The 22,294-nt window shown below is 36.5% G+C and overlaps 1 protein-coding gene across 3 annotated transcripts in view; it reads left to right on the forward strand.

Annotated features, from left to right (window-relative positions):
- Nucleotides 1-13,734, forward strand: part of Bmpr1a (bone morphogenetic protein receptor type 1A) — a 133,576-nt gene extending 119,842 nt beyond the window's left edge. For all 3 annotated transcript variants that reach the window (XM_076835296.1, XM_076835294.1, XM_076835295.1), the window contains 6 exons: nt 492-636; nt 3,759-3,951; nt 5,354-5,651; nt 7,739-7,914; nt 8,940-9,070; nt 9,156-13,734. In XM_076835296.1, coding sequence (XP_076691411.1) covers nt 492-636; nt 3,759-3,951; nt 5,354-5,651; nt 7,739-7,914; nt 8,940-9,070; nt 9,156-9,281 — 1,069 coding nt within the window. In that variant the 3' untranslated portion in view covers nt 9,282-13,734. The remainder of the gene's footprint in view (nt 1-491; nt 637-3,758; nt 3,952-5,353; nt 5,652-7,738; nt 7,915-8,939; nt 9,071-9,155) is intronic.
- The last annotated feature ends 8,560 nt before the right edge of the window (nt 13,735-22,294 follow it).

A 22,294-nucleotide genomic window follows, 5' to 3' on the forward strand; every position in this document is an offset into this window, starting at 1 on the left:
GTTGGTTAATTTGACTACATTAAAATTTAAAACTAACATTAAAACACCGTAAATGGAATGCCTTGGCTGTCGCAGACTGAGAGAAAACTGTACACATTTTCAGAATGATTTAAGCTAGGCGTGGTGGTCCAGTTTTATAATCTCAGCAACTTATTGAGATCCTATCTCAGAATAAAAAATATTAAAAGCATATATTTAAAACTTTTTGGCCAGTGGAATGACACTTTATCTGCTTTTTTGATCTTTTATTTATTTTTCTCTTGTCTGTATAATGTGAACATCTCTCCATTTTAACCAACACACAACATTGCACATCTTAAACGCCTTCTATAGGTATATTGTAACAGAGGATTAATATTTCTGTGATAATATTGATTGAATATGATTCTGTCTGAAGGAATGATGGCAGTGTGAAAAATATTGAGATTTTTCTTAGCTCAGAATTATATAGTTATAGAATTTTAATATATACTTTTCTTCTCTTTTAAAAGACATTATTGCAAGGGCATCTCAAGCAGACGTCGTTACAATCGCGATTTGGAACAGGATGAAGCATTTATTCCAGTGGGAGAATCATTAAAAGACCTTATTGATCAGTCACAGAGTTCTGGTAGTGGATCTGGATTACCATTATTGGTAGGTTAAAGTTTCATAGTAAGCACTAGGTATGGTGGTGTGTGCCTATAATCCCAGCAACTCAGGACATTGAGGCAGGAAGGTCACAAGTTTGAAACCAAAAAATAAAAGGGCTGGACAGAGTGGAGGGATGGTTAAGGGGAGGCAATGCATAATGAATTCTTTTTAAAAAATCATGTGTTGTGCATGTATAAATAGACGACAGGGAACTTCACCTTTATGGGTAGGTAGAAAGAACCAATCAAATATAAATTAATGGATGAGCAAAAGGAAATCTAGTAGGGTAAACGAAAGAGAATAGGAGAGCACCCTTATAAAACACTAAATATCCAGATTAGTTTTTAATTGGTTAATTGCATTTGTTGAAAGTAAATACATTGATATCCTGTTTAAAAATTTGGCTAAGGAAATCTGTATTAGGAAGGTGAAAAATAAACTATCTTCATATGCAGTCTTGATTGTTTATGTAAAAGATCCCAAAACATGGGACAGTAAAGCTACTATAACCAATAAGTGAGTTTATCAAGTTGCAGAATATAGTTATTCTATAAATATTATGACTTTATATACACACTAGCAACAAACAACTGGAAATTAAAATTTAAAATGAATATTTAAAATAGTATCAAAAGTGCTGGAGATACAGCTCATGGATACTCTGCTATGGAACTACATCCTTAGCCCACCTTCACTTTAATCTTTTTTAATTTTAATTTTTTTTTTATTTTTACTTTTATTTATTTATTTATTTTAGTTGTAGATAGATAGAATACCTTTATTCTTATTTATTTTTATGTGAGACTGAGCATTAGACCCAGTGCCTCACACGTGCCTGGCAAAACGTAAGTGTTCTACCACTGAGCTACAACTCCAGCCCATCCTCAGCTCTTTTCATCTTTTATTTAGAGACAAGGTTTGACTAAGTTGCCCAGAGTTAACTCAAACTTGCAGTCCTCTTCCTGAGCCTCCAAGGGCTGGGATTACCACTGCACCGTCTTGCCCAGTCCAATTTTTTTAAATGAACAAAAGATTTGAACTGGTACTGCTTCAAATACGATAAAAGAATAGCAGATAAGTACATGAAAAGGTGCTCTGTAACATTAGGGATGTGCTGATTAAACAATGAAGTACTACTACATTCACCTTAATGACTAAGACTGACATTATTAAGTACCAACAAAGATATATAGATCAGCTACAAATTTCATACATCATGAATTGGAATGCAAAATGGTATAGCTAGTTTGAAAACCAGTTTGCCAGTTGACCGGAAAGTTAAGCATATAATTTCTTGATATTGAAGCAGTTCTTCTGCTGTTTTACCTAAGAAATAAATATAAAAACATATCTACAAAGACTTGAATGTTAATTTTGTCATAGCAGCTATTCATAACAGACATAAATTAGGAACAGCCCAGAAGTGCATCAGTTGGTAAATGGATAAACAAATTGTGGATCGTTTATACAACAGAATATTACTCATCAAACTCCTAATACAACAGAATATTACCCATTAAACTCCTAATACACAAACAACATGGATCAGTTTCAAAAGGATTATATGCTAAATGAAAGAAGCCAGGAGCTGGAGTTGTAGTTCAGTGGTAGAGCACTTGCCTAGTACATGTGAGGCACTGGGTTCTATCCTCAGCACTACATAAAAATAAGTAAAGGAATTATGTCCATATACAACTTTAAAAATATTTTTTAAAAAGCCAGACACAAAAGGCTACATATTATATGTTTCTGTTTACATGGTATTCTAGAAAAAGTAAAACTGTAGGGACAGAAAACAAATCTGGTGTCAAAGACTTGGGGAGGGGATTAAACTTAAGTGGGAAATTTTGTAGGCGATAGAAATGTTCTTTATCTTGAATGTGATATTGGTGATTGCATGACTGCATGCATTTTTCAAAACTTATTGTACTGTTCTCAAAAAATTAATTTTATTGGATATAAATTATACCTCAATATTCCTGACTTTTAAAAAATATTACAAAAGGATTCAGTAATAAATGATGCATAAAGTAAGCCAGATTAGATTTATGCAAACTTTAGTCCTAGTTCATTTTAGATGCACTTCTAACCTGGAACATAGCGTCCTTTTAAATTTAAAATAATCACTAATGCTTCTGAAAATGAAAGGTAAAGTACTTATTGTACTTCAGATATTATCCCAAATAAATACCTATATTCTGTGAGCAGGGAGTGTAATTCAAGCAAAGATGTATGTGAATAAGATTGTAATTGTGATAAGCACAGTAATTGAGAAGTATCCATGTGCTATAAAGTTGTTAAAGCTAGACAGACAGCACTCTAAGGGAATTGGATATACAGCAAGAGCTTGAGACGAGAATAAACGAGTGAATTCTAAAAGTTGAAATAAACAAGTAAAAGGAGTGCATGTTAAGTGTTCATAGTGAATGCTGGGGCTGGGCCAGACTATATTGCACCTTAGAGACCAAGGTGAAGAGATTTATTCAATTTGCTACATAATAAATGACCACAAAACTTAGTGGCTTAAAACCACAAATATGGGCTAGGGATATAGCTGAGTTGGTAGGGTGTTTGTCTCATATGCACAAGGCCCTGGGTTCAATCCCCAGCACCACAGAAAAACAAACACACAAAAAAGCATTTATTATTTCTCAAGAATCTGTGGTTCTGCTGGGCCATTTATTTTCTAGACTTGATCAGCTGAAGCTGGGTGGTGTAGCTTATGCATAGGACTGGCAGTTCACATGATGCTATCTGTTGTAAAGAGGGCTTCCAAAAACACCTAGAAAGGACAAGCTCCTATATGTAAACATTTATCAAGCCTTTTCTTATAGCACATTTGCTATTCTGTTGCCCAAAGCAAGTCATGTAGCCAAAGCCTGAGTCCTTAAGGAAAGTGACTACTCAAGTGTGACCACTTCTGGGCACAATTATCCCATTGACTAATTTGTTAATGATTTCAGAGTACATTGTACAGTGTTTCTTCTTTTAAATACAGTATAAGTTTTAACACTGGAATTGGTTGGTTAGATATACCTAGCTTTTTGATGGAGTATCTTATCCCTTTGTCAGTTTAAATGGGTTATTTTTAAGAACGCAAAACCTTTTTACTTTTTTCTGTGAAGGTTCAGAGAACTATTGCCAAACAGATTCAGATGGTTCGGCAAGTTGGTAAAGGCCGGTATGGAGAAGTGTGGATGGGTAAATGGCGTGGTGAAAAAGTGGCAGTCAAAGTGTTTTTTACAACTGAAGAAGCCAGCTGGTTTCGAGAAACAGAAATTTACCAAACTGTGCTAATGCGCCATGAAAATATACTTGGTGAGTGTGATTTGATTTTAGTCTGTTCCACATCTGACAAGGGTATGGAATACAGGTAGAAACCTGCCGTGTGGTATGTGCATTTGGCTAAAGGAAGCCCAGTAGAGTACACAGTTTAAATACAACAGTCCTAACCATGCACTTTATTTGCTTCCCAGCTGAATAAATAGCAATGAGTTTCAGGTAGACAGTAATTCTAGTTTATTGGACTTACTCAAATGAAAACCAAGTCTTTTATAAGCAGCTTAAGCAGTTTTCTAGGGTAACTTTAACTGTTTCTTCCTTTTACTTTTTATAAGCCCAGTAACCTAATGTGAAGCTTCATTTTATGTTCTGTGCTTAGTACTGTTCCTCTTCCTACCTCATGTATGCAGTAGCAAAAAAATCTAGGTATGATCTAATCAGTAGAGTGCTTAGCTATATCTAGATTTCCTGAGATTTCTTTTTTCTCTATCCCTCGAGAGTGAATATAGCACATTGTCAGGCATATAACAAGCACTTATATTTTTTTTCCTGTTGCTGCTATAACAAATTGTCATGAATTGGGTGGTGTAAAACAACAGAATTTTGTTTTCTCAGAGCTTCAGAGGCTAGAAGTTGAAAATCAGTTGTTGCCATGGTCATTCTCCCTCTGAAGGCTCTATGAGATCTCTCTTGCTCCTTCCTGGCTGTAGGTGGTTGCCAGCAATGTGTGCTATTCCTTGCCTTATAGACAATGCTTCAATCTCTACTCCTCTCATGATGTGGTCTTCTTCCCTGTATGCCAGTATCTGCATTTCCATTTTATAGGATACCAGTCAGTGAATTAGAGCCCACCCTAATCTTGTTGCCCCATCTACAAAGACACTATTTCCAAATAGGTCACGTTTATAGATTCTAGGTGAATTTGGGGGCAACATTATTCAACTCAGAAGAGTACTCACCAATCTTAAGGGAGAGACGAAGAGAAAGGACAAGGTAAGTTGACAGTACTGTGGATCAGTAGTCAGTGAGCCAGACTGAAAAAATAGATGAGGCATTGATGGGCTAGTTGAGTGAGCTGATTTAGTTAGGAGCTAACTCTTGGTTAAACATTATGCACTTTATTAAAGTGTCTGCTTTTGAATTTGAAATTGAAAGCCTTTTCCACTAGAGAATCATGTTTTTTCCCTAGTCATATTACTATTACTTTCATGATTATTGTTAGGATTATTGTAAATTTATTGCAGAAGTCTAGTTATATGTATAGTGACAGAAATAAAATTTTTGGTAATACATTCAAGAATTTTGGCAGGCAAATCAAATTAATATTACTATCTATACATGATAATGTAAGTTATTCTCAGTATCCTGAATGAGTATTCGTGATTCCTCCCAGCCTTCTCTAATTATAACTACATTTTTAAACTCATTAATTGGACAGGTTTTATAGCAGCAGATATTAAAGGCACAGGTTCCTGGACTCAACTCTATTTGATTACTGATTATCATGAAAATGGATCTCTCTATGACTTCCTGAAATGTGCTACACTAGACACCAGAGCCCTGCTCAAGTTGGCTTATTCAGCTGCCTGTGGTCTGTGCCACCTCCACACAGAAATTTATGGCACCCAAGGAAAGCCTGCAATTGCTCATCGAGACCTAAAGAGCAAAAATATCCTCATCAAGAAAAATGGAAGTTGCTGCATTGCTGACCTGGGCCTTGCTGTTAAATTCAACAGGTAGGTGGTTCTTTGTTCCACTGTTTTGAAATTATTTTAATTTCTAAAAGATACCTGCTTGTTTGTGTTCAATGCAGTGGAATTCTAAAAATGTGTAAATATTCATTAATTAGGTCTATAAATATATAGTTTAAAATTTTGGTTAATCTATTTGTAAAAATTATACATAATTCTTGATTTCCTGCTTTTTATTATAATAGATATCTTTCTGTTTCAGTTTATTTATATTTACCCCATTCTTTTTGATAAATTTATAGTGTTCAGTAATATGGATGTACATTTTTCTGTGCTCCAACTAAGGGACATTAAGATCGCCTCCCATTTATTTATTTATTTTTTAAGTCTTAACGTTATTGTATTTTATTCATATAGATACTGTATTCTTGAGTACTTCTACAGGTGTTTCTTCATGATGGACTCCTAGAGAAGGACTATTGAGACAAAGAGTTTGAACAAATAATTTTTTAAAAAAGAGACAGTTTATATATATATTAAATTATGATATATTGCATATTATCCCTTCAGAAATCATGCCTCAGTTTATATCTTTCTGTAAGTGGGGAAAGATAAGCATGCTGGTTCTCCATTATCACTTGATATCTCAGTTTTTAATAATATAGAATTATAAAATTTTTAGAAAATCATTGAAGCCATTTTAATGTTATAACTCCAGAATATAGCAGTTGTTTTACATTTCACAATTCATATCAGGCCATAAATGAAAGTTCTAGTTTATTTTTTTTATTATTTTTTAAATTTAAATTTTTTTTTAGTTGTTGATAGTCCTTTATTTATTTCATGTGGTGCTGAGAATCAAACCCAGTGCCTCATACATGCCAGGCAAGTGCGCTACCGCTCAGCCACAGTCACAGCCCAAAGTTTTAGTTTATGAAACAACTGTAAGAACCGCCTAGATCTTCTTCCCTGGGCATTGTAGTATTCTAAATTGATGTAGTGTTTGTTGGCTTAAATGTTTCTTCAATTCTACATGAGAAAATACAATGTGTCATATTTATTTCTGCTTGAGAATAATTGCTAGAACCTGCTAGACCTAAGGGCATAAACAATAAAGCAGTGATGTCTTCAACTTTAAAATTTAATCTTGGGCTGGGGTTGTAGCTCAGTAGTAGAGCGTCTGCCTAGCATGTAAGAGGCACTGGGTTTAATTCTCAGAACCACATATAAATAAATAAAATAAAGGTCCATTAATAACTAAAAAAATATATTTTTAAAAAAATCTCAATTAAAAACTAATAAATCATTTATTACTGATTGTTAATATGTTAATGTAGACATTACTCATAACAACTAATTTCACCGAAACAATATAATCCTGTGTCTTGAATGCTGAATTTACCATGTGAGAGTGGCAAAAGCAGATGATTCATTCTCATATTCACTTCTTTGTAAATATAATTATCTACCACTTTTTTTTCCGGGGTGGGGGCTGGTACTAGGGATTGAACTTGGAAGCACTCAACCATTGAGCCACATCCCCAACCCAATTTGTATTTTATTTAGAGTCAGGGTGTCATTGAGTTATCACCTTGTCATTGCTGAGGCTGGATTTGATCTTGCAATCCTCCTGTCTCAGCCTCTCAAGCTGCTAGGATTATAGGCATGAGCTACCAAGCCTGTCTTACTTTTTCTTATATTAAGAGTTATTCTCTTTCTTAGAGAGGCACCAAACTGTTTTGGTGACAAAACCTGACTTGAACCTGATATAAGGTTATTTTTGGCCTTCATTCAGTTTAGTGAGAGTAGTCAGACTAGTGTTTCACTGCAGACATAGTAATGATGTTAAGGAGCAGTGCACACCCTACTATAATATATAACATATTTAATAAGGGCGTATTTTCTAAATTCTGAAGATGCTAAATTTTATTTCTAGCCCCAAGGATTTCTGATAAGGAAACGAATACACACACACACACAATATGTACATATATATATATGTACATTTACACATATATGTACGCATGTATATTTATTTTAGAAAGAGAACCCTTATAAAATATAACTATAACATAAGATAAACAGTTTTGTTCTTGGCTCTCAACCTAGATGTTGTCTTTCTCCTGTTGCAGTGATACAAATGAAGTTGACGTACCCTTGAATACCAGAGTGGGAACCAAACGTTATATGGCTCCAGAAGTGCTAGATGAAAGCCTGAATAAAAACCATTTCCAGCCCTATATAATGGCTGACATCTATAGCTTTGGCCTGATCATTTGGGAAATGGCTCGTCGTTGTATCACAGGAGGTGAGAGTTTGACTAATGTGTTTCTGATTCTTTGATTTTTTTTTTTTAATTAAACGTTCCAGTTATGTAATGGTAACTTCATACATATGTCAGGAGTTCCCAGGACCACTCACATTTCCTGTGGAAGGACCCACAGAACTAAGCATGTAGTTGTCCTCATTGCTCAGATTTATTATACTGAAAGGATATGGATCAAAATCAGCAAAAGGAGAATGTGCTTCAGGCAAAATTCTGAGAGAAATAGGCAAAACTTCCAAAAGTCCTGTCCTAATGGAGAGTAAATTGTGAAGTGTTTGAAGCAATATAATCTAGAGAAGCTCATTAGACACTCAACACAAATAGATTGTATTGGATTCTAGTCATATGAGGATCTTTTACCTGGCAGGTACCAATTCCAGACTCCAGAATTCTGAACACAGGTGTTCAGCACACACCAAATTATTTATACAAACCATATGGGAACAGGGAGACACATGTCAGTTTAGGGATGTTTCCATCTTTGTAGGGAACTGTTTTTCATTCAGGTTCCCAGACACTAGCCAAGGGCCAACCTTGTAGTTGGGCCTTTCTAAGGAGAACAGTCTCAGACTTGTTGCTTTACACTCTTTGCGCATCATGGTGAGTCTTTATCCTGCAAAATAATAATAATAACAACAATAACAACAACTGCATTCATCATTATAAGGAATAGTTGGGTAAGTAGAAGATACTTAGATTGAGATTAAAAGTTTTCAGGGTAAGTGAATGATTTTTTTTTTCTTTTACTCCGCTAGGGAATATATTAGTAGACCCTTTGTTGATAGACTGTCAAAATTGTGATGGGGTTTCTGGTTGAGGTAGAGGAAATAATGGGACATAAATAAGAGAAAATTATGCATTTGCTACTAAAAGTGAACACACCAGTCAATATTTCTTTTCTTCTTTATGTAGGAATCCATTTAAGTCACAGCTCAGTGGGCTGCATAAATCGATGTATTTTGTTCGCCACCATTTTTATGGCTGCTATGTTTTCTCTCTCCCAACAGGGATAGTAGAGGAGTACCAATTGCCATATTATAACATGGTACCCAGTGACCCATCCTATGAAGATATGCGTGAGGTTGTATGTGTCAAACGTTTGCGGCCAATTGTGTCTAACCGATGGAACAGTGATGAAGTAAGTGGAGCTCACCCCCTGAAGAAGTTCTAGATGAATATTCCCAAAGATGATTTCTGCTCATTATGTACTATTTACTTTTCAGTGTCTACGAGCAGTTTTGAAGCTGATGTCAGAATGCTGGGCCCACAATCCAGCTTCCAGACTTACAGCATTGAGAATCAAGAAGACACTTGCGAAGATGGTGGAATCCCAAGATGTAAAGATTTGACAGTTAAACCACCCTGAGGAGAAATTCTGGACTGCAAGAACTATGTTCTCCCAAGAACAGGTGGAATTAGCATGGAATAAGGATGTTGACTTGGTTCTCAGACTCTTTCCTCACCACACCTTCACAGGCTGCTAACATTAAACCTTTCAGTACTCTTGTTGACGACAAGCTGGAAACTTCTAAACACTTCATTCTTTACATGTGGACAGCTTTGTTTTAAATGTGGTTTTTGATGCCTTCTTTTTTTTATTGGATTTTTATGAACTACATCAAAACTTCAGTCCTGATGAATAAGTCTCCAGTCAAACTCTGGGTACTGAATTGCCTGTTCATAAAATGGTGCTTTCTGTGAAAGCCTTAGAAGCTAAATGAGTTCAGCAGAGATGGAGAAATACACACTTTTGCCTTCTACCTGAGAAAATTAAATTTGTTTGTATCCTACCTTTGTAAAACAGCCTATAGATTGTGATCTCTTTGGAATTCTGCTTAGTTCATGATAGTGCATCATGCTTTCCTGGATGACGGTGTGTGTGTGTGTGCATGTGCACACATACACCAGTATTCCTCTGCTGCCATTTGAATTAGAAGAAAATAATTTATAAATGCACAGGAAGATGTTGGTGGCTGGTGGTTTTGTGCTTTAAAAATGCAATATCTGACCAGGATTCGCCAATTTCATAAAAGCCATTTACCTTGCAATTAAGGTAGCTTCCCGCCAACTATATCTTTTACCATATAATTGCTATGAAAGCCAAAAGAAGTTTAAAAGTGTTTGTAAATTTGGACTATTTTCCTTCTACCACCATCTTTTTTTTTTTTTTTTTGGTAATTATTTTGTCATGAGAAGCATTCTATCCAAAGTTGTAGCTTCTAATGCCATGAACCATGCTTATAAACACTTCTTATTGAAGTGAATTATTGCATTTGATAGCAATGTAAGTGCCTATAATCATGTTCTGTATTCTTTATTCTCAGTAACTTTTAAAAGGGAAGTTATTTATATTTTGTGTGTAATGTGCTTTATTTGCAAAACACCTGCTCTTTTACAATCATATTTTATATATGTACATACATTCACACTACAGAAACCAGCTCACATGTACCTCACATCCTTAAAGGAAAAAATGTTCTAAAGTACAACTTCATTTGAGTTTTTTCAGAATTAATGTATCCAAAGTAACATTAAATCCTGGACTTCATTAACTTCAAGCAAAACTTCATTAAGATAATGCCCATCTGAGTTTTCCTTTATAAAAGGATGCTATAATTAGGAATTTATGTCAGAGCTAACATAAGTTTATCAATGATTCTTAAGTATGTTTTTGACATAGATTTAATCATTTGCTATATTTGGTTTTACAGTTTATAGTCCCAAATTTGTGAAGACAATGAAGAGTAAGGCAAAAACTGAGTATTTAGTACCCTCATCTACACTGTATAGCTGTTATTCAATTCAATAAAATGATAGATATTTTATAGAGGCTTTGTTATCTCGAGGAATACTGATTTACTTAAACACATTATGTTTCTATAGTATCTTTTAAATATTAATCTCCTAAATGGCCAACTCATGAGAGCATCAAGTAAAACAAATTACTTTGAATGGAACATGAAATAAAGTGATTGTGTCACAACATAGTGAAAAAGTTCAAACTTTTAAAAAATTTTTAGAAAGAAGAAAAAAAGCTTAAAAGGGGGAAAACCAGAGCATGTACCCACCTGTCACCAAAAACTTGACTGTCATCTGAAGCTAAAATTAATATATTGTCTAACACACATTAGATGGATAAGTTTCATTTAACAAAAAGTTTGAAGGTTCATTAAGAAATAAATTTGCATATTGATATTACCCCAGTACTTGCTTTTTCAGAATGTGTTTCCCATCCATACACTGAGAAATACAGATATTTTAATCAGGATTACCATGTGATTGGAGATAAGTAAGAAAAACTTAATTTACGTAGTCCAAGTTAACCATGATTTATTTTTGCTTTGATAACTGTCAATCTTAAAAATTATTTAGCATCTTAATAATGAAGAGAATATGTATAGAAGGGCAAACTTTATTCTTAGAAATGTTTTTTAAATGGTGTGTGTAGCTGGGCACGGTTGGTGCATGACTATAATCCCAGTGACTCCAGAGGCTGAGGCAGGAGGATTGCCAAGTTTAAAGTCAGCCTAAGCAATTTATCAAGGCCCTAAGCAACTTAATGAGGCCATGTCTCAAAATAGAAAGGGCTGGGGATGTGGCTCAGTGGTTAAGGGCCCTTGAGTTCAATCACAGTACCCACCCCCACTCCCCTGCAAAAAAAAAAAAAGTGGATGTAGCCACTGTAAAGATTTTTTTAAAACAAACTCGATCTAGTAAAAGTGGTATCAAGAATTAACCTTAGAAACATGGTCAATAAAACATTTTCTAGTATAACATGTTTGTTAAAAAGCAGATGCTAGCCAGGCATTATGGTGCACACCTGTAATACCAGCAGTTTGGGAGGCTGAGACAGGAAGATCTTGAGTTGAAAGCCAGCCTCAACAAGGGCAAGGCAGTAAGCAATTTGGTGAGACCCTGTCTCTAAAGAAAATACAAAATTGGGCTGGGGATGTGGCTTAGTGGTTGAGTGCCCCTGAGTTCAATCCCCCATAACCCCTCCCCCCACCCCCAAAAAGCAAATGCTGCCATATTTACAATCCTAAAATCTAAAAACCTTTCATGAAACTTATTTTCTTCTTTCATCCTTTTACTTTTAAGTTTGAAGTTCATGCACTAAATGAAATATTTAAATACTAGTAAGAAGTATTATATAGTACCATAGTTAATAATTTGTAAAATGCTGGAAGCCATTATTTGGCCCCACTTATAATTTAGCATTCAAAAAAATATGTGGCTTTACACAGTTATTCCTTTAAATAATTAAAACATAAAAAACTTCAAAAATCAAAACTACCAGAATATAAAAAGCAAAAGTTAACCCTCAAAGAAAATTCTTCTCATGAATTCTCTTTGTGCTTCTATTCAATAGCATTAAAAGCATATTAAGATTCCTTCAGGATTGAGGGTATGGCTTAGTGGTAGAGCACTTGTTTAATATGTGTGAGGCCCTGGGTTAAATCCCCAATGTAGTGCCTGCCCCCACCAAAAAAACAATTACTTCAGTTTGTTTATTCTAAACTTTTTTTTTTTTCTTTTTTGGCAGCATTGGAGATCAAACCCAAGGCCTTTTTTTTTTTTTTTTTTAAATTTTGTTTTAGTTATACATAGGCAAGATATCATTATTTTGTTTGTTTATTTTTTTGTGGTGCTGAGGATCCAACCCAGTGCCTCACGTGTTCGAGGCAAGCGCTCTGCCACTGAGCCACAACCCTAGCCCCCAAACCCAAGACCTTTATGTGCTAGGCAAGTGCTCTACTACTGAGCTACATCCCAGCCCTACTGTTCTTTCTTATTGAACAAGTTTTGGAAATATAAAGTTTAAATCTGATTTCTCTGGAATTATTTTCACAAAAGAGATCTTAATCAACATGTTAGGTTGCCTTCCCAATGTCCAGAAGTGCTTCTAAATTTAGAAAGTGACTTTTATTTTTTTGTAAAATGTTTTCCTAGAATGTGCCATGTTTTTATGTATGCACTCTAACAAATATTCAATACTTTTTTTTTTCAGATGCTTTTTTCTCTTTAGAACAAAAATATAATACAGTTTTTAAAGACACATGCATTTCTGAGTTGTCCCAAGGTCACATTTGACATTAATTAAAACACATTTCTTTTCATATATATTGTTTTGAAATGTTTTTAAACTTCTAAAATAATTTCAATAGAAATGTTGATTTATAAAAGAAATTGTTGTAGTCCTTGTACTGTTTAAAAGTGGTAATATCATATTGATTGGGTCAGATGTTAAAGTGGCAGTGTAGCAGTTCAAAATCTTGCCTCAGTATTGTTAGGAGAGTCACAATGGAAACTGCAGAGAGGAAATACGTTCCTAAGAACCAATTTAAATCTAGAGCAGCAGCATATGAATCCACATGGAAGGATTATCCCATGAAGACAATACGTGAATGTGGCTTTTGCAAAGGATTAAGTATACTGTAATTTAAGCTTGTGCTCTCTGCTCCGCTTTCAATAGAATTATTTAAGCTCTTTTAGTGACCTTTGTCCTTTCCCACTTAAAAACTAAAATGTAGTATATGTTGTATAAAATGAAAATATCATTATAGCTTAATTAGGAAACTGTACATAGGCATTGAAAAAAGGGTTTAAAAAAAGCAGTTTTATTATGCAATTGTAAAACACCAAAAATATAGATTCATGTTTGATATGTAACACACTAAATGTATTTTGTACAGCATCTGGTTTAAAAGGTGCCTTAAGTTTACCATTAATTGCTTTGTTCTATTTTCAGATTATGTCCTATGTATCATTTTTAAGTAAATAACCTTATTTTAGTATACTTTAGTGATGTGTTTTGTGATATTGCTCTTGGATTGTATTGTTTATCAGTCATCTGATTAGTTTATATAACAAATAAGACAGTGTACACACAGGCTCCTGGGGTGCCCATTTCAACTTCTAAAAACCCAACATGGAATTTGGGTAGATAAGTGACTGCACACTCCTGTGTTTGTATAGAGATGTTACAAGCCTATTCTAGTGAAGGGATTTTTTTCCCTTTTATAAAAAAGCAAAACACTGTTTTCTAATTATAAAAATATGAATGCATAACAGAAATTTGGGGAAGCAGGAAAGAATAAAGAAGCAAATAAAAATTACTCAAATTTTTATTGCCAGATATTACCACTACTTATATTTGAATGTTTTAATCTTTTTGTTTTTTCTACAATATTAAGCTCATAATATCCCATTAAGTATTCATTAAATGTAATTTTTTAAAAGAAATGACTATAATATTCCACCAGTTAGTTGGAATAATTTATTTCTTTAGTCAATCCCCTGTTGGGTGTGGCCATATATGCATAGTATTGGAGATTGAACCCAGGGCCAGGCACTCTCCCTCTGAGCTATACTTCCAGCCCTTTTAAAATTTTTATTCTGACTGGTCATGGTGATACATGCCTATAGTCCCATTGAGTAGAGAGGCTGAGGCAGGAGGATTGCAAGTTCGAGGGCAGCCTCAGCAACTTAGACCCTATGTCAAAATAAAACATAAAAAGGGTTGGGGAATACAGCTCAATGGCAAAACATCCCTGCATTCAATTCCCTGTACCAAAAGAAAAAAAAAAAATGTTGGATTCTGTCTTCTCCCACCTTCCATTGAAGCTTGCTGCCTTCCAGGGATATTTTCTGTTGTGTGTGAACTCTGCCCATCAGTGTGCCTTCTGGTGTCTTGTCTTAGGGAACTCAACTTGTGGAATAACCAAAAAATATTGAGCACTGAACCAGGTGTGGTAGCCAACTCCTGTAATCCCAGCTATTCCCAGCTCTTCGGTAGGCTGAGGCAGGAGAATTAAGCTCAAGGCCAGCCTCTGCAACTTAGAAAAACCTTATTTCAAAATATAAAAAGGGTTGGGGTTGTAGCTCAGTGGTTAAAAAAAGATTCGGCATTGGTTGATGTCTCTCAAAAGAAAAGCATGTTTGGAGATAGCTTATTACAAATTCCTTACAAGTCCCTATTAAGTGTTAGTTTCTTAAAATGAGCATACACTCTAATGCTCTATGCCAAAATGACATTATCCCAGGAATTTTAGATACTTGGTAGCTTTCTTTCCATTTTAGAGATACTGACCTGAAAGCAGTAAATTTGTCTTTTCTTCTCAGTATAAGCTGTGGTACTCATTGCTCAATTGGAAGAAATTACTTCCAAGTCTTCCTTAATAGTATTCATAGACCTTAGGAAACAGCAGTGTTTAGTCCTTGTAGATAATTTCAAGCAAACACTTTCTGAGTCTTCATCTACTTGGATACCTGCTAATGTAGTGCGTTGACATTTCTGGTGTGGTGTGTTTTACTAATTAAGGTGCGTGTTCCTAAAATGCCTTGTTTTAGCTCTGAGGCCATCCATATAGCCTGATGGGGTGGGCACTGCCCAAGGAATGTGTCCAGTCAGCAGTGTGGGTGAGACCACCTGACGTCATGGCATGTCAATAATCGTGAGCACAGGGTAAGAGCAGAAAGAGGCAAGTAACCCTGATGCTGGGTATTAGAGACCCAACAAGTTAAAGTGCAAAGGTACGTACAAAAAATATTTTGGACAAAAGTAGGGACTGGAGCTGAAATGTTTATAATTGCCCTTGGGGTAGGAATTTCTATTTTCATTTTTAAATGAAGTATGTGTGATCTACCTATTATTCCTCTGAATTTTATCAGCTCTCTGGCCATTGTCCAGTACCTTTCACTCTTAGTCACCCATGCGTGCTCAGACCATGAAATCCAAGGTGATTCCAGGTCTCCCAAGTGTCCCTACACCCACCTCACTCATCCTAAACTTCATGTGGGGACTTCAACTCCCAAAGTGTTACCATTATCTAAAAGTCACATAGAATATTTGGTTTGAATGTATCTTCAAGCCAGGAGAAGAAAGAATGTGGGTCTTTTTGTGGGATTGGAGAGAGTTTGGGGGAGCCAGTGTTTAAAGCAATTCAGACTCAAGATGATGAGTCAGGTCGCTGAAGCATGTCAGTTGCTCTAATGCTCAAATGCAAGTTGTGGAAAGCTTGTTAGAAGAAAGAAGTCAAGTGAGACACAAAAGACTAATACTGTTGTGAGAACTAGTTCAGTCGAACATTTTAAAAGCGGTTTTTATTCCTTGATTCTGTCCTCACACTTGGCCAGTATGAAACTGGAGATGAATTTAACTAAAGAGATTTCTCCCTGATCTCCCAGCATCCCATTTTTGTGCCAGTGAGAAGTCTGACATGTATCTTAACTCATGACACATTATGTAGTTAATTTGTTTTTCCAATCAAGGAACAGGATTTTTTTTTCTTGTATTGAAGTTTAAACTTGCCATGTCTAGATGTATTCATTCTATTGCTTAGTTCTAATTAATTGGGTCCTTTTAATCTTCCCTTGAACTAGAGAACTTTGCTCCTGTTATTGCTTTGTTTACTCTCTTCTCTCTTTTTATCTTCATCTTTCCAGAACTTCCATTAGATATTTTTTATTTATTATTTATTTTAAGACCAGATTTCACTATGTTGCCCAGGCTGGTCTTAAACTCATGGGCTAGAGTGATCATCTCACCTCAGCCTCCCAAGTAGCTAAAACCACAGGTATGTGCCACCATGCCCAGTTAGAACTCCCATAAAATAAATATGAAGTCTTCTAGTTGTTTCTTCTGCATTTCTTAGCTTGTTTCTTGTATAGTCCAGCCTACCTTCTGTTGAGTTTTTTTTTTTTTTTTTTAATTTCAATAGCCTAATTTTACTTATTATTAGCAGTTCTAGGGATTGAGCCCAGGATCTCGCATATAGGTAGGCAAACATTCTACCACTGAGCCACATCCCCATCCCCAATCCTTTTTGTTTTTGAGACAGTGTCTCAGTGAGTTGCCCAGGTTGGCCTTAAGTTTGTTATCCTTCTGCCTAAACCATGCAGAGTAGCTAGAACAGTTGTTTAGTTGTTCACCCTCACACCAGGCTTCTCATTTTATTTTGAGACAATTTCAAACTTCAGAAGAGTAGCAAAGATTCTATGAAGAAAGCCATTTGTCCTTCACCCAGATTCATAAAGTAACATTTTGCTACAATTGCCTTGTCATTCTGTACCAGGAAATCACAAGGCTCACCTGGTAATGTTTGTGTACACATACATACATATACACATTTTTCCCTGAACTATTTGGAGTAAGGCAAGGAGTTCATGTCCCTTTATTCCTAAATACCCCATGGATATTCTGTTACTTAACCAATTATATATAATTAGCAAAACCAGGGAAGTTAGCATTGACTCCATAGCACTAATCAATAATATCATAAATGTAGACCTTATTCAAGTTTTGCTGGTCGTTCTGATAATGTTGAGAGCACATTTTACCTTATGCCGAATCTGCTCCAAGATCATGCATTGCGTTTAGCTTTTGGGTCTCCTATTCTTCAGTATGAAACAAGTACTGATAGTTTTGATAGTCAAGGCCACTGCATCCCATCAGGAGGCCATGGCATCAGGGGGTCTCATTACTGAGGCTGCTGCTGCCAAACACTTGTTTAAGGTGCTACTTTATTTCTGTAAAATTGAAACTTTACCTTTGTAATGAGGATGTTATTGGAGAGATTTTGAAACGGTTTTTTAGCATTCATTGATGATTTTTGCATGAATCAGTGGTTACAAAGTAGTGATTTTCTAATGCCATTATTATATTTACATATTTCATTGACATTCTAATGGGTCTAAGTTATTTCATTGACATTCTAATGGGTCTACTAAGTTATTATTGATTTTGATGTTTAAATGGATCCACACTTGGCTACAAGCATTTCATCAAGGTGGCTCCTGAGTACTACTGACATATGCCCATCATTTTTTGAAGACATCTTACTTTTGGTACATGGAGAGCTTTCAGAATCCTCTGATAACTTTCCTGGCACCAGCATTCTGTCCATGCAGGATGGTGTTTAGAACCAGGCTCCAAGTAATTGTAATCCAGGTTTAAATTACCAATTTTCTGGGGCCGAGGTGATTCAGTGATAGAGCACTTGCCTAGGGTGCATGAGACCCTTGCCATACCAGCACTATGGAAATAAAATAAAATCAATTTCCTCAATTGTTTCTAGAAATATAAACGTCCCCAAATCTTCAGTTTGTTGAATCTGGAATCTTCTTGTTCATGACACTAGTTTTCCACAGATGTTTGACAATTTGGGGATAATTGCTCATCTTTATACTAGTGAATCTGTTTGTCTCCCCTCTGTGTGTCTTGGTTTCCTGGTTTTTTGGTTTTACTTCTGTGTGTGTTTGTATGTGTATTGGGGTGATGGGACAATAACTTTTTTTTTTAAAGAGAGAGAGAGAGAGAGAGAATTTTTAATATTTATTTTTTAGTTTTCGGCAGACACAACATCTTTGTTTGTATGTGGTGCTGAGGATTGAACCCGGGCCGCACGCATGCCAGGCGAGTGCGCTACCGCTTGAGCCACATCCCCAGCCCGACAATAACTGTTTGTTGGAACAAAAATAAAAGGCAATTCTCCACTCTATTCATTTACCTCCAACCTCAGAGGGTTCTGTCATTGTCAAGCCATGTTTTGATCTTTCCCAATGGAGAAGGATGGAAACCAGGCTCAGGCTAGAACTGGAGGCAGAGTTTTTATGTTTGTTTGTTTGTTAATGTTTTTGTGTGTGTGTGGTTTGATACTGGGAATGGAACCCAGGGGTGCTTTGCCATTGAGCTACATCTTCAGCCCTTTTTGTTTTTTAAGACAGCCAAGTTGCTGAAGCTGGCCTGGAACTTGTGATCCTTCTGCCTCAGCCTCCCAAGTCTCTTGGATTATAGCTGTGTGCCACCACTCCCATCAAATTTTTATGTTTTTGACATAAAGAGTAGAGAAGAACTTCAAAGTGTGAGAGGAAAGGAGACCTTATAAAACCTGTTAGTCAACTTTTCATCTCTGCAAAATGAAATATCTGACAAGAACAACTTAGAGGAGAAAAAGTTTATCTTGAGCTTATGGTTTTGAAACGAGTTTGAGATGAAACTCAATTCTCTGCTTCTGCTGGTGGGTGGAAGCTGTGTAAGTTGTAGGCCGCTGCAGCTGAGAAAGCCCATTTTCAGTATTAGCAGCTAATCACAGCAGGGATGCCTGGGCATCATCTCCAAGAGTCACAGCAAAGCCAGATTCTTTTTCACTACTATCAGGTGGCATGTTTTGGCTCTTTTTCTTTTTTAATTTATATAAAACAGCAGAATTAAAATTCTTATTACATATATAGAGCACAATTTTTCATATCTCTGGTTGTATACATAGTATATTCACTCCAGTTTGTATCTTCATACCTGTACTTTGGATAATAATGATCATCACATTCCACCATTAGTAATTACCCCATGCCCCCTCCCTTCCCCTCCAACCCCTCTGCCCTATCTAGAGTTCATCTATTCCTCCCACGCTCCCTCTTCCTATCCCACTATGAATCAGCCTCCTTATATCAAAGAAAACATTCAGCATTTGGATTTTGGGGATTGGCTAACTTCACTTGGCATTATCTTCTCTAACTTCATTCATTTACCTGCAAATGCCATGATTTTATTCTTTTTATTGCTGAGTAATATTCCATTGTGTATATATGCCATATTCTTTTTAATCCATTCATCTTTTTAAGGGCATCTAGGTTGGTTCCACAGTTTAGCTGTTGTGAATTGTGCTGCTATAAACATTGATGTGGCTGTGTCCCTGTAGTATGCTGTTTAAGTCCTTTGGGTATAAACCGAGGAGAGGGACAACTGGGTCAAATGGTGGTTCCATTCCCAATTTTCCAAGAAATTTCCATACTACTTTCCATATTGGCTACACCAATTTGCAGTCCCGCCAGCAGTGTATGAATGTACTTTTTTCCCCAACATCCTCGCCAACATTTATTGTTGTTTGTCTTCATAATAGCTGCCATTCTGACTGGAGTGAGATGAAATCTTAGAGTGGTTTTGGTTTGCATTTCTCTAATTGCTAGTGATGATGAACATTTTTTCATGTTTTTGTTGATTGATTGCATATCATCTTCTGAGAAGTGTCTCTTCAGGTCCTTGGCCCATTTATTGATTGAGTTGTTATTTTGATGTTTAGCTTTTTGAGTTCCTAGAATTTAGTGCTCTAACTGATGTGTGAGGGGTAAAGATTTGCTCCCAGGATGTAGGCTCTCTATTCACCTCACAGATTGTTTCTTTTGTTGAGAAGAAACTTTTTAGTTTGAGTCCATCCTATCTATTGATTCTTGATTTTAATTCTTGTGCCACAGGAGTCTTACTACGGAAGTTGGGGCCTAATCCCACATGATGGAGATGTCACGACTCTTAATGGTACACTCTTACCTCCAGTGTTGCAGCAGGCCTCAGAAGCTCACTGCCAATTTCTTTCTGGGTATTTGTCTCACAAATTCAAAGAGTGAAATCCACAGACAATGATGAAAGGCAAGAGTGAAAGGAGTAAAATTTATTCAAGTGGGGAGAAAAGAGAGAACTCTCGCAGAGAGGAGACCTGATAGCAGGTTGCTGTTTAAATGTCCTAGTCTAGGGGCTTATATAGCTATTGAGTGGGGGCACTGATCAATATCTGCATAGAAAATAATCAGGTCTTGGAAAAGTTCCAGAGATATTGGTATGGCCTGTGACCTTCTAATTGGCTATGCCCTTTCAGACCTTGAGTTTGAACTTTCCTGTAACCTCCATTCAAGTCTGCCCCAACTTCTATTTTGTTTTTAACTTTATTTTATTTGTTTATTTTTTTTATGTGGTGCTGAGGATTGAACTTAGTGCCTTACACATGCTAGGCAAGTGCTTTATCACTGAGCCCACACCCGGACCCCAACTGCAGTTTTTCCTCTGCTCTGGGACAAAAGCATGGCTAGAATGTGTCTACAGATTATTTTCATGGAGCAGTTTCTACATTTGGGGAAAAACTTAATTGGGGTCCATTAACCTATCCTCTCTTATTCAGTTTCAGAGGTTCAGTCTTTGGTCAACTGGCTCCATTGCTCTGGGCCTGAGAGGAGGAAGAACATTGTTGTCAAAGAGCATAGGGGAGAAAAGCTGCTCAGTTCTTGGCAACTGGGAAGCAGAAAGAGCAGGGACAAGTACAGTCCCCAAGGGCATGCCCCAGTGACCTACTTCCTCCAGCCATGCCCTACCTGCCTACAGCTACCACACTGTAGTCCAGTGTTAATCCAGCAAATGGATTAATCCACCGATGAAGTTATAACTCATTTTCTAAATATATAATCATTTTCTAAAACCTTGCTGCCTTCGAAGCCATGTTTTCACATCACTTCCTTTTGGGGGACATTCCAGATCTAAACCATAACAAATTTTTTTATGTGTGTGTGAGTGTGCAGGTGTGTAGTGCTAGAGATAGAACCCAGGGGCCTTGTGCATATTACGCAAGTGCTGTAGCACTAAGCCATACTCCCAGCCTAAAAAAAATACTTCTTACAGACTATACCCTCCTTACAGTGTTCCTGAAATAAAAGTAAAGGACAGAAGTTATTTTAACATGACATGTTGGTGTGGGGAGACATATTCTGCATTGACCCCTACAGGTCCTGACTCCAATGTGGTCACACTTGTTTGGGGCAGCAGTTCCCTGCCTCCAGTGGGTCAGCAGTCGTCCTGTTCTGGGTTCTTATTCTGCCCCATGAACCCAAGTATAGGGGCTGTGTTTGAGTTTGAAATCATTCCCATCTCTCCATTAATCTCAAGTGTTTGGGATTTTCTGTCTGATCCTTTCTACGTTTTTTTTTTCTTTTCTTTTTTCTTTTTTTTTGGGGGGGGGGGAATTACTACACTGGCTGGGCGCTGTGGTACACATCTATAATCCCAGCAGCTCAGGAGGGTGAGACAGGAAGATGGAGGGTTCAAAGCCAGCCTTCAAAAAGGTAAGGCACTAAGCAACTCAGCGAGACCCTGTCTCTAAATAAAATACAAAATAGAGCTGGGGATGTGGCTCAGTGGTAGAGTGCTCCTGAGTTCAATTCCCAGTACCCCGCCCCTAAAAAAAAAAAAAAAAATGTCTTTATGTGCTTATGGTACCCTTTCCTGCTTTGCAATATTTTAAAAATATTTTTATGATCTCCCCCTGCTCCGGGTTTGGGGAAGTTCCACTGTGTGTTTGACCCTTGTGTTGTTCTGGGGCCTCAAGTAAGGAGTTTTTAACATTAGCCTGGATCACAGGGGTCTCCCTGGAAGGGCACTGAGAAAGTCTCTACCCAGAGTTAGTTACCTCAGCAGAGGTAAGAAATCTCAGAGGAAGTTAAGATTTCTTGCTGACCTAGGTTTCTAATCATAGAACTGTGTAAATAGAAAATTTGTACTTAAGGTTTTATGATGTGCAGTCACATATGTTTTGTTGTATGG

Source organism: Callospermophilus lateralis, chromosome 15, assembly GCF_048772815.1.
Source record: "Callospermophilus lateralis isolate mCalLat2 chromosome 15, mCalLat2.hap1, whole genome shotgun sequence".
Taxonomy (NCBI): domain Eukaryota; kingdom Metazoa; phylum Chordata; class Mammalia; order Rodentia; family Sciuridae; genus Callospermophilus; species Callospermophilus lateralis.